This window comes from Acyrthosiphon pisum, chromosome A1 (genome assembly GCF_005508785.2).
Source record: "Acyrthosiphon pisum isolate AL4f chromosome A1, pea_aphid_22Mar2018_4r6ur, whole genome shotgun sequence".
Classification (NCBI taxonomy): domain Eukaryota; kingdom Metazoa; phylum Arthropoda; class Insecta; order Hemiptera; family Aphididae; genus Acyrthosiphon; species Acyrthosiphon pisum.
Genome location: NC_042494.1, coordinates 114,980,391 through 114,994,285, shown reverse-complemented (window position 1 = coordinate 114,994,285; position 13,895 = coordinate 114,980,391). Strand labels below are relative to the sequence as shown.

General features: G+C 28.5%; 1 protein-coding gene across 1 annotated transcript in view; it reads left to right on the top strand.

The window, feature by feature from the left end:
- Window positions 1–6,476, top strand: part of LOC100169395 (laminin subunit alpha) — a 26,884-nt gene extending 20,408 nt beyond the window's left edge. The window contains exons 33-50 of the mRNA XM_029488092.1: window positions 560–715; window positions 807–994; window positions 1,259–1,461; window positions 1,537–1,690; window positions 1,761–1,944; window positions 2,008–2,138; window positions 2,209–2,502; window positions 2,565–2,772; window positions 2,836–3,000; window positions 3,293–3,460; window positions 3,522–3,835; window positions 3,896–4,137; window positions 4,211–4,396; window positions 4,484–4,653; window positions 4,725–4,958; window positions 5,125–5,278; window positions 5,346–5,576; window positions 5,821–6,476. Coding sequence (XP_029343952.1) covers window positions 560–715; window positions 807–994; window positions 1,259–1,461; window positions 1,537–1,690; window positions 1,761–1,944; window positions 2,008–2,138; window positions 2,209–2,502; window positions 2,565–2,772; window positions 2,836–3,000; window positions 3,293–3,460; window positions 3,522–3,835; window positions 3,896–4,137; window positions 4,211–4,396; window positions 4,484–4,653; window positions 4,725–4,958; window positions 5,125–5,278; window positions 5,346–5,576; window positions 5,821–6,098 — 3,660 coding nt within the window. The 3' untranslated portion in view covers window positions 6,099–6,476. The remainder of the gene's footprint in view (window positions 1–559; window positions 716–806; window positions 995–1,258; window positions 1,462–1,536; window positions 1,691–1,760; window positions 1,945–2,007; window positions 2,139–2,208; window positions 2,503–2,564; window positions 2,773–2,835; window positions 3,001–3,292; window positions 3,461–3,521; window positions 3,836–3,895; window positions 4,138–4,210; window positions 4,397–4,483; window positions 4,654–4,724; window positions 4,959–5,124; window positions 5,279–5,345; window positions 5,577–5,820) is intronic.
- Window positions 6,477–13,895: the final 7,419 nt, after the last annotated feature.

Sequence of the window (13,895 nt, the reverse complement as noted above, 5' to 3'; positions counted from 1 at the left end):
TTATATTTGAATAATAATTTGTATATTTGATTTGTATTCTATATCTACTTTATCATTATTATTTTTCTCATTCTCTAATTTTAAGTATATTTAACTTTAAATTATTGTTTTATGTATCAATGTGTAACGCAATGTTAATAGTATTATGTTTTAGGACTGACTTCCGTTTATATTAAATAAATAAATAAATAAATAAATAAATAAATTAATTAATTAATTTCTCAACAGGTTGGTGGGCGTGGATCATCGTTAAAAATATCTTTAGTCGTGTTTTGGAGTAACTGACAAGGAATATTTTCAGAATGTATTCAAAAATGTAGAATATTGATTAACAGTAGGGTTCCAGTAAGATAAAATTTAAACTGAACGAGAAATTATAAGGGAAGGGGCATGTCCCAGATATATTCCCTCCTTGTACCCCTTATATACACCACTGATGTTAAACTATTAAATCTTTAGTGATTTAACAGTAAAATATTATCTATTACAAAAATAGGTAGATTTAATTGTGTTAATATGTTTATTACAATGTATATAATTATTTTCTTTTATACCAAAGGCTGATTTGATGGAGTCTTTAGTCAAAAATTCAACCTCTGCATCTGAAACAGCAATTGCAGCTGCAAACTCATACAAGAATATAGTAGCGGAAATAGAAAAATCGTTAAATGCTGCTGAAAATGCAAGTACTGCAGCAGAAGAAACCATTAATAAGGTATATATTGTGTGTTTAATTTTATGACCAAAATAAATTCTAAAATTATTTTTACTATTTATGTACTTATACATTTAAACAATGATTTCAGTCAAGAGGACTTGACGAAAGAGTTGCTGTAGCCGACCAAAATTCAACAAAATTACTCCAGGACGTTAAAATGGCTTTAGAACAAGTACAGGGAGGCTTAGAAGAATCATTAAAAGATGCTAAATATAAATCTTCAATAGTTTCAAATTCCAAAAATCAATATGACCAAAGAATAGATGAGATATTTAAGTAAGTAATTTTTACACAATTCCCATGGTTTTTATATTTCCAATTTAGAGCAGATCCACCAGACGTCCAAACCTGGTACAAATTTATTTCTTGTAATATATTGATTAATTCAAAAATTTAATTTCACAACGCATATTTAAACAACATTTAAATTGCTCATTTTTGTTAATTTTAGCTCTTGCAACTTTTAAGCCCTAAATCCCAATAGTTAATATTAACTATAATTATTTTAGAAATAATTTTAAATCTAAATTTTTTTAATAGACAGTTAGAACAGATTGTATCTGAAACTCCAAAATCAGAGAATAACATGGAAACTGTCATGGCCAACGATGAGAAGTCTCGGAAATTAATTGATAGTCTTGATAATGTTGTTAAATCATTACCAGATCATCTTATTGCAGCCCAACAGCTCAATAAAGACACTGATAAAGCTATTAAAGATGTTACACAATCAAATAAGCAATGTAAGAATGTTTAGGTAATAATATAATGACATTCAGTACCTATTAAGTTAAAAATGTGTTAATTTTGTAATTTAGTGGATACTGCACTATCACTTTTACCAAATGCTACTGATTCTATTAATCGTCTGAAAAATAAACCAGAAGAACTTCAAAAGGTAATAGAAAAGTTGAAGTCTACCGTAAAATCACTTCAAACTAAAGTTATTACAAGCAGAAATATGGTGAATAGGTAAGTTCTCAACATAAATAACTTTATTAATATTTTTGTAATTTGCTATCATAAAAATTCATGTTTTCAGAATTAAAGTTGGTGTAAATTTATCAAAGAATTCAACTCTTGAACTTCGAAATCCTGAAAATCTAGCACAACAAAGTATAAGCACTCTTGCATCAATATACATTAAAACAGATCAGCCAAAAGGCCTGATAATGTATCTTGGAAATGAAGTTGGTACTAGTCGAAGAATGAGAAGATTTAAAACTGTAACTATATTATAATATTTAATGAAATATAATGAAATATAATTGAAAAAAAAAAAATTATAGGATGATTTCATGGCACTACAAGTTGATAATGGTTATTTAGTATTATTAATCGATATTGGTTCTGGCACTACAACACTTTCTAGTGATAAAATAGTTTCCGATAACAAGTGGTATAAAGTCGTTGTTGAAAGGTAATTTAATGCAACTATTTCTAATTAAATCAAATTGATATAACAATATAAGTGCTGGTTTTTTTTATAGAACTGGTAAAACAGTGAAATTGGTTGTACACGACGATGTAGGAAAAGGCTCAATTTCTAATGTAACAACTTATTCTAAAGAAACAATTCTGCCTGGAAATTCTTCTAGTTTAAATTTAGATAAAGATCACTCAAAATTATTTGTAGGAGGTTTACCTGCTACATTCCAAGCCCAAAATGATATAGTAGATCAATCGTTAGAAGGTCGTGTAGAAGATCTAATGCTTGGAAATACATTTGTTGGCCTTTGGAACTTTGTAGATTCTTCAGGTGTAAATAGTGGATCAATTGAAAGGTATTTACAAAATTTGTAATTTTTCGTAGATAAAAAGTCACAAATATTTATTTTATTTCAAGGAATAAATTTATGAACACGTCTAGTTCTGGAATCCGAATGAATGGCGAAGGATATGTTGTTATAGAATCTCTTTCTTACCAATTGAAATCTAAATCATCTATTCTTTTAAGTATAAAAACCACATCTACTGATGGACTAATATTTTTAGCATTTAAGGACAATACTTTTATGTCTATTGAGCTGGAAGGAGGAAATATTGTTTTTCGAGTAAGATTTTTATATTAACTATGTATAATATGAGTATGTAATAAATTTGTTAAATTAAAACAGCTAAATTTGGGTGGCAATACTACAACAATAATTTCTCCTCTCACGTATAACGACGATAAATGGCATACAATTGAAGCATCTAGAGATGGTAAAAAATCTATACTGAAAATTGATGGAGAAATCATAGACAGTGGAGTATGCAATGGAATAGGAACAGATCTACAGGTAGGCATAACAATTTATTATATAGTTACATTTATTGTAATTTATTTACATATTGTAATGTGTATAATAGTTTTGTACCAAAATTTTTTAACATGATCGATGTTTGAATAATATAAAGCTATTAAATAAAATATTATGATATAATTTATTAATATTATTAAATTGACCTTGTATTAAGATTTCCGTGTTATAACTTTTAAAGTATCACTATACATTTTTCAAATTAAATATTTAAAAACAATTCTGGATAGCTAATTTAAATTTAATACAATTTTAAATATTATTTATGTAGGTTTCTGAACATTTGTACATCGGTGGTTATCCAAAAGATCATGGAATTAAAGAAGTATCAATGTTAAAATATGACGGATGTTTAGACAATGTACAAATTACTTCAGTACAAGTAAATCTCAACAAGAATGTTGATGCCCAGGGTATTATTTCTGGATGTTCAGAAAAGGTAAAATGAAAATATTATATTAATTTAAAACTTATTTCTTAACATTGAGTTGGATTTTCAGATTACTAGCCTTGTATCATTTAAGGCAGGCAGTAGAGGCTATGTCAGATCGCCAAAATTAATCGCATTAGATAATTTAATTGAATTAATATTAAGATTTAAAACTACTCAATCAAATGGTTTACTAGTATATGGTAAAGATGGGTCTGTTTTTTCATTGCGTATAAAATCTGGGATCTTAATATTTGAAAGTGGGGGAATTCGTGTTTCTTCCACACAGTCTACACGATACGATGATGACCAATGGCATGATGTATTTGTTGCGCACACAAATCAAGAGCTTTTGCTACGTGTTGATGATTTTGATAATTTCCAGTATGTATCATTATTTTTAAGATATTCTAAGATTTAAACTGTTAAAACTGAACTGTTTAGATCTGAAAATCGTCCGTCACCAGTGCGGTTCTTATACTCTGACTTTTTCTTTGGTGGTGTACCACCGGAAGTTGATGCTGAAACTTCAATGTCCGACTCGTTTGTTGGTTGTATTAGTGATGTTACATTCAATGGGAAAATAATTAATTTTGCTCAGCTTACTGATGCACCTAGAGCTATAATAGGAAGATGTACAGAGACATCACAATCTGTATTTACTGTACCAGAGTTCAATAACACAAGTAACTTTAAATAATTAAATAAAAACATATAAATGTTAATTTTTAATTTTTAATTGTAATAATTCTGTTGTAGTGAAACCAAAAAAACCTCCACTAAGGGATGAAGCAGATATGAGTATCCTGTCACCTTTTCTACAAACTACTCTCTCTCCTACACTTGTCCCAGATGAAATAACCTATCCTCCAGTAGGATTATGCGCACTATCACTAAATCCACAATTAGATACTGATTTAAATAAGGATAGTGGATTTAGATTTGGTATGTTAACTCATTGAGAAATCATTTTAATTAATTGTATTCATTATAATATTGAATTATATGCTTCATAAATAATATTATTTTCAGGAAATCAAGTGGGAAGCCGGTTTGAATATGATTCAATAATGATAAAAACTAAAAATAACAGAAACGATATTTCAGTAGAAGTAAAAACTTTTAGCACAGATGGAATAATATTTTTTGCCCACCAATCCGACGAAACTGACTTTATGGCTGTTTATTTGATTGAAGGAAAAGTAATATAACCATATTATATTACAAATAGTGTCAACAAATTGTATTGATCAATAATATTTATACATTTCAGGTCAACTATCAATTAAGCTGTAACTCTCAACCAGCTACAATCAAAGCTCAATGGCCAATTAATGATGGAGAGTGGCATTCTATTAACTGGACTAGGTCTAATACAAATGCTGAGTTATCTGTAGATGGTACACCAGTTGGATTCAGTAGTATGTCAGAATGTAAAAACACAAATTCACCATTCTATTTTGGAGGCACTAATCCAATAGCTTATCAAAAAGTTATTGAATTTATAGTAAGAACAATGTACTTAATTAAAACTAAAATTAAATATAATAATTATTTATTCTATGATAACTTTCTTAACCTAAAATAACAAATTATGTTAAAAAGATTGTGCTTCTTACAATACATATTAAAAAAATATTTCAAACACATAACTTGTATACAATTACTTTCAGGGAATGAATGTAACATTTGAAGGTTGCTTACGCAATTTTAAAGTAAACTCTAAAGATTTAGGAACTCCTAGTCATAAATATGGTGTAACCAAATGTTCAGACAAAGTTGAAGAAGGAGCATTTTTCTATGGAAACGGCGGTTACATCAGATTATGTAAATTAATAATGTTAATTTGTTCCTTACAAATTTTGTTTGACATTTAACAAATATTTTATTTCAGTGGAAAAATTCGTTATTGGTTCAGAAATTGAGATTTTAATGGATATAAAACCAAGAAGTGTTGATGGAATTTTGTTGTCAGTTCAAACAGTAAAGAAAAACTTTTTAATTTTGGAAATGAAAAATGGAACAATATCATTTTCTGTAGATACTGGTAAAGGTCCAATTTCTGCTTCCTTTACACCAACATCTCCTTACTACTTATGTGATGGCTTATGGCATAGAATTAAAGGTTAGTTTAGAATAAAACATTAATACTTAATAATCATCAAGTATTTCAAGTATTTAACTTACATAATATATGTCATATTATTATATTCATTGAAATATTTATAGGTGTATAAATGTTCTTATTGCATGTAGGATTTTGATTTTATTTTTTACATCAATTAAAATTTTCTATATAACATTTTGTAGTTAGTCAATAAGTTGTTATTATTATTTATTTGTTTTTATTTTTTTCCATTTTTTTACAGCTCTGAAGCTAAAAAATGTTGTACAGTTAGGTGTAGATAATATGTTTGCAACACCAGACCAGTATGGTAAAGGAGGAACATCCAGCATTAAATCAAGCAAATCATTATACCTTGGTGGTAATCCAATATACAACAATCGTCAATCTAATGGATACTTAGGATGTATACGGAATGTTGAAATAGTTCACAATAATTTACATGAAAAAAATGTATTTAAGAAGTTTCCAACCCAGTTGGTGCATGGAGATGTAGCATTAAGTGTTTGTCCAACAATTTAAAGTTACTATTCAATATCCTGTATAGATAAAAGCAAATATTATTCATAAATTATTTTTAAATTTAAAATATTTTATATTTTTGTAAATAATATTTTTATTTTATGATAATTAATAATAATAACTTGGTCATTTTTATATTGCATAAATATATAAACATAGCCGATTAAAATATAAAAGGTAATTGTACAAAATAAGAGTAGTTATATCTACTTTTAAAGCCAGTAAGACTTAATTCCATAAAATAAATAGTATAACAATTAATAAAAAATTATATAATAACATATTATATTACTTACAATATATAGTACAAAAGTGTAATCATCTTTATTTCAATTTTAAAAGAATCAAGTATATTAAAAATATATATTTAAATACACACAAAAATTATTTTTCTTATTGTATGTCTTATATACTCAAGCTAACATTTAATAGTCATATATTTTATTATTTTAATACTGTTATTAGTTATTATGACGTATTGACGTGGTTATAACTTATAACCAGTTGTATTTTACAACAACTGATCTTTGGTGCACAGTGCACCTCGAAAACTGACCATACAGTACGAACGCCAAACATGAATGTTTGTACATGACTACATGAGTACATGACTATAATATATTGTTATGTATCTAGAAGGTCCTATTAGGGTCTAGGGACTAAATAAATAAATAAACTCATGCCCATAGGCGCACTATAATATATCCACAATCCACTTATGGGTGGGCACAGCCCCAATGACGTATTTAGCGAGGGACTCCAGGAAGAATTAATTACCTCGGGCAGAAAACAATCTGAGGCTATAAAGAGTTGCTCACGCTTGAGGTTATAAGTAGTAAGTTCCTAATATCATGCAATGATCAGTGGCGTAATTACGGGGGGGATTTGGGTGTCGTATCCCCCCCCGTCAATTTTTTTTTAAGCTGCCCAACCATGTTTATGTACCTACTTATTTAATTATATAAATATTATTATTTATAGGTAATACTGTACCTACATGGTATATATTTTATAGAAACAACAAATAAAAACCCAAATCCCCTATGGTAGGTACTAACTAAGACAATATTACTTGGTAATAAACACTAATCACTATTGCAATATTGCACAAATATATTGAAATAATGCAGTTTAGCTCGATTTTTGGGAATTTTTTTCGGGAACCTATAGGTATATTTCAACGAGTTACAATGATGCAATCAGAATTTGTTGGCCGGACTTAGTTCCAAGGTTATAACATTTTGAAGTTCGGGATTTTGCGTATATTATGCACACGCAGATTATTCCACGAATCTGTAAATTTGATAATTTAAAACTTTGTTAACCCTAATTTTGTTATTATCTTATCATTTTTATTGGTTTCGCGTATAAATTTCTATTTTTTTGAATTTTCTTTTTTTTGTGTTGCACGACGCTTTTGAAAACTACTTTTCAACTTTTAACTCTTGAAGGCACCACCTGTCCATCTAGATTCGCTTTCATATCAGAAAAAATGCTGAAATCTAAGAAAAACCAAGTTTTGCATTATTTAAAATCAAGATTTTTTTTTTTTTTCATCACTTAAATAAAATCAAGGATCCCTTTTACAAATTACAGGAATTTTTCCTGATTTTATAATAGATAATGTAGATTTAGATGTGCTATATTTATTAGAATTATAGTCTATATGGAAGCTTTATTTATTGACATTGATTTGGAAGTTACATTGTTGGCCATTCTGAAAGAACAAACCAAAAATATATATATTTGGGATATTTTATTTAACTGTGGTATTGCCTATTGATAGAAATTTAGAATATATGAATATTTATTATTATTAGCTGTTAAGCATCTATACGAAGGCCCACGAGAGTCTATACGTAAAAACGCGTCCGTCACTGCGCATCGGCACGTTGCCGAATAGTGGGAATGGCATCAATGCATCATGGTAAGAGAAAACAGACGTCACGTATTATTATATGAATGCGTGGTTTACGTATGGACTCTCGTGGGCCGGAGTATAGGTAACTAAACACGAACGATAAAATATACATGTTCAATCACTGTATTAAAATATATTTGAGCGATACCCATAATTGAGTAATTTAAGTGTTCAATATTACTAGATTTTGTTAAATTTTAGTAACTAGTAATTTAACAGCTAAATAATATGCAATTATAAGCATTTTTTAAAACTTTTAAGTATGAATATCATACAAAAATTGGTATTTTATCATATTAAAACAAATAGTATAGCCATGATATTTATGTTTTTTTATCATATTATCATAACATAAATACAGTTATTATGAAATGGGAATGGGGATATGGCTCGCCCGCCGATAACTCTTGAAATATTTACAAAGTTGGGGCACGCTACTATACTCTGTTCAACGAGAGAACTCACGGGCCGCCCGACGAAAATCAGTTTAGTCTGCGCATGTCCACACCCGCCACCGGCCGACAGACCATGTTCGTCTGCGGTCGGATCGAATCGGTTGCGCGGGTGGCGCCCCCATAATATAGTGTTGGTCGTGATGGGGTTCTTAGAGGGAGAAACGGAGCCTCGACGAGCTTTTTGGTCGTCAGTCTACATGCACAAAACCTGTGCGTTCTATCGTTATATAGGTATGGTACCTCATATTATTATACGTTGAGAATCCTGTTCTTTTCATTCGTGATTTTAAATCATTTGTTGGCATTGTTCAATATCTGGACGGTACACTTATGGTCATCCTACAGCGTTATGTATTTGGTGTTAGCCGTTAGGTGGTCGAATGGTCAATAAAGTAATCGCAGGCGTCATTCTTAACTTTTTATTTTTAATTAAAATTATGCAATGTACAAGTATAAATATTTAAAATCCTTAAGTTTATTACCTATATATTATCTAGTTGAACGATTATAATATAAACCATCGAAATATTTAATTTTCTTTAAACGGTAATATTTACATCTAAACTTTGATATTTAAAAAAACCTATTTAAAAGGCATATGATTTATTACATCTGTGTATCTATTCAACCAATTTGATTGATGGATCTAAGATAACCAGGGTTAGAATTTTATAGCACTTAAAATTACACAAATATGCGCTATAATATTACCTTAAATGTCGCTAAATATGTGCTAAAAATATGCAATAAAAACAACAAAATATGCAAAAAAAGGAAATTTATTAATTAATAATTTTTTAATGACTTATAAATTATCATAGGTAGTTACTTAAGATTTGAAATAATTTGGTCACTCTAATTAGAATCCAAATGAATTAACTATACAACGCATTCAACGCTCGTTTGTTGATAATCGGCGATTAATAATCACAGTAGAAATCGACAAAAAAAAACCCAACAAAATCAGCAGATAACAAAAATTAAAAGTTAGAATCAAATACCTAATACGAAATTATCGTAATAATACGATTGAAGAAAATCCAAAAACACGTTTACTAAAATATAATTTCATAAAATATGACCAATTTCGATTCATAATAGGTAAAAATCCAAAAAAATCTCAAAAAATCCAAAAAAAGCACTGAAAACTAAATAATCGAAAAATATGCAAAAAAAAGCAAAATAAAATTTTTAATCTGAGTTCTCTATATCACGAAACACATTTTTAGCTTACTCTGCTATTTTTTAAGCATTTCATAAGAAATATGCAAATGCTATAAAATCTCAACCCTGAAGATAACTAATGGGTTTATGTTTTTTTTAATGAAGCATTCTTCAATTTAAACTTTTATTTTTTGATTTATTAATTAGGAGTAACTTATATTATACAGTTATATATAGTGTATAACCCTAGATTTGTTTGTGGTATTTTATTTTATTTCTATACATGTTGTCTTGTACGCTCTTGTACACTGTAATGTGTACCTATTTATATATTATATACGTAAATACTGAATGTTTTGGGTTATTACGTATCTACTATCTACAAACAGAATACAAACACTTAGAATGATCTAATAAATTTCAGTGAGTGGAGTAGAAACCTTACTATTATGCATTAAGATTTTTAAGGGTACCTGCCTACAACTATGGCCTCTATCTCATTTAATATGAAACTCATTACATTGCGCTCTAAACATTTTAGGGTCGATAGACCAATAATTGCGCTTTATACATTTTAGGGTCAATAGACAAATTACGCTCAAAACATTTTACAATACCTAAGGAAAAGTTATAAGTTAGTTATACATTTTTTATGCGAGTATTAATACATAATATAATATAAATAAATAAACATTTTTTTCTTCACATTTAACAAGTTACTTTTTGATCGTCAATTATATAAAATGAATGAAAATGATAACTTGTTTTCGTCTATCACTCAAATGCATATTTCCGTGATCAAATGTCCGTAATAATAATAACGTTTCATAAAATTCCCGATACCGTTAAAAATGTATTATAACCAGTCACTCCAACCAGTAATCAATTCATCAATAAATACGTTTTTAATTTTCAAGTATTTTAGTGTGTTTATGTTGATGTTGAGGGAATTAGATAAAAAAACAATATTTCTAAATCTAAAGATAGCCGCTAGGCGGCAAATTTGAATACAAGCGCAATTGGTATATTTATTCGTAAAATATAAGAGGCGCAATTAGTACACTGACCCTAAAATATAAGCTGCGCAATTGGTATATTGACCTAAAATACAAATTTTGTTTTGGCGCAATTGTTCCATGCCCGTTTTCGAAGCCGGCTAGAATAGAGATAAAGTTTAGGTCACCAGTTTAGTAAGTTTAGATATAGAATATAGGTTAATAGGTAACCATTAGTCGGTCATCTACCTGAGAAGATAATTGCTTTTTAACAACTTTGTTTAATTCCGAGGTCTACCCAAGGTGGTTTTGCACAGCAAATAGGGGTATATTTTCGTTTTTAATTGTCCGAGCGAGCGCAACGAGCGAGTGACCCCACTAGGTGACCTGGTGCAACAAAAATGCAATTTTCTTAACCCTGTGACCCACTTGAGGAGGTGTTGCATAGCAAATCGGGGATAAATTATTATTGCACCATCGTTTTAAACAAGTTAAAATACGTAAGTACAAAAAAATAACAAAAATAGTCTTCCGCGTGACATTATAGTAGCGTTGCGCACATGCGAATAAACGTAAAATCGCAAACTTTGGAAGGCTATAACTTCTAAAATATTAGTTTTCGGGGAAAAAAATTTACACCATCGTTTTAAGCATAAGAAATCAGCAATTGAAAATCGTGAGGGGGTTGGTAAAGTGCATTTGTTCCCTAGATTTTATTGAAAAAAAAATAGCAATATAATTTGATGTGGTTATTACCGCTATAAGGTACTTGATTTTTAGAGTACCTACATAATAGATTTATTTATTTAATCAACACAAAGGGTAATGATATAGAAATAGTAGTAGGTATTGTTTTAAATTTTGAAAAAATATCACTTAATATTTTCTAATTAAACGCTCATATATATAAGTATTTTTCTATTAAATAACTTACTTGATTTTTTGTCCATATTACAACAATAAGGCCTTGGATAAATAATAATGTATATATTGAGATAATCAATAATGACATAAACAAATTAAAACCAAATATTAGTCCATAACTATCAGGTCTTATATGTTTTGCAACTTCAGAGCTAAAATATTAATCACATAAATATATTAAACAGATAAATAGAATATATATAAACATAATATAATATCTATATTCTACACATAGGGTTTCATGCATTTTAATAGCAGTCAAAATATGTTGCAGACAATTAGTTAGAAATTATAAAGCAATTGTCTAGGAATAAATCGTGCACGTTATAGGTGGTCAGGACACCGATAGCTAGTATCGATACCTATGTACCTATATTATTATTACCTATACCTATACTATAAATATTTTAAAGCGTGTGCAAGTTTAAAATTCATAAATATATTTTAATTGATTAAAACATTTTAATGAAGTTACTTTTCCAGTAAAATGTTTTAGATAATATTTAGGTTAAGTGTTTATAACAACTTAAAAAGGTTTTGATAAGCCCATATTATATAGGCTCCTAAAGCAGGAGTTGAGCATTTTTTTTGTACCTACCTTAACTTTTATTATTTTAACCTAAATGGTTGGTACCTACTATCAAAAAATAGTTTAAAGGTTTTGGTATTATTTTAAGGAAGTATAATAGGTAAATAATAACTTTAAGAGTAGGTAACGATTAAAAAAAATATTAAGTAGGTGGTCAAAACGTTGAATTGATTTGCGCTTGCACATTCCTGAAATATTATAAAATCAAATACCGTAAAAAGGGGCGAATAGGAACGGTTTTTGAGGTTTTTCTGCAATATAACCGTCAGTTTTTAATATTTTTCTTATCTGAAAGTTGTTTTGGAAAGTGTGAACAATGGGGCAATTTTGTGATAAAAAATAATTTCATTAAGTTCCATAGTTATTTTTTAATAATTTTTCAAAAGTCATGTTCCTATACGCCCCGTATGGGGGGAATAGGAACACTAATTTAATTTACATAGTAATTACTATCCATCCTTATGATGGGTAGATAGGAACATAAAAACGTGCGTCTATACTACATGTAGAATCAAACGACATTAGTACTTTTGTTATCGGTTAACTATTCGTGATAAGAGGACAATAAAACCAAATGTTCCTATTCACCCAATGCTGCTCCTATTCGCCCCTTTTGACGGTAACATACGTAGTGACAGTTAACAATACTTGGAAACAAGTACCAAAAATTATGTAGACTAAGTATAATATCCATAACGTATTGTAAAAATATATAATGAATAATAATAAAGCTAAAACAAATGTTCCAACGGTAAATATAATATCACCAATTTTTTTCCAATCATGGTACAATTAAGTGACCAACTGCATATGCACCTGCTGCACCTATTATAAAACAATATTATAGTTATTATTTATTTTACCTAATTAATAATTATCTAAACACTATAAATAAAATAACTCAGTTACGACGTATTTACAATACCACAAAGAGTGTATAGATTCGACAGCACCATTCATCAGATCCTTTTTATAAGGTATTGTTAACATCGTTCCATAGAACTTGAATAAACAATCCAACCTTATAGAGAATAGGTATAAAATATATACAGTAAAAAATATCAAATTAGAATGATTATACACATAGTACTTACCATAAAATGACCAACAAATGCAAATATCCACCAAAAACATTTTTTCACTACATAAGTATTTTTATATGCAGATTGAAAATCGTCAAAAATCATCTGCTTAACTTTTTTAATTTTAATTAATTTTGAAATTGTAGGAACACCATTCTACAAAGAATAAATAAATAATAATCTATAAAACAAATGACATTTTTTGTTAAATATTTTATACATGATATATAAGGTATAGGTACCTATGTTAATACAATAATACTCATAATACACTTTTCACTATATTATTATTAATTCTACTCTCCGTGTAGGGAGAATCTAATTAACCTACAATAATTATACCTTGGTACAAATCCTAAATGTGGTTACATCGAATATGTATACTGTTATATCTCTGCAATAATAATCAATAACAACTTTTAGATTCAGAGTGGAACGATGAATGTATTGATTTTACAATGATATGTGTGTTTTTATATTTTTTTTTTTTTTTTTTTTAATTTTTTTTTTTTGTGTCTGTGTACACGATAAGTAGTCGAAATAATGCTTCGATTATCAACTTCATTATCTTGTTCGATTGGAAAGTGAATATCGTTGGTGCATTGGGGAGGTCAACATTTAAAATTCCCAGTAATTTTCAAAAGCTCCGTGAAAACAAAAGAAAATT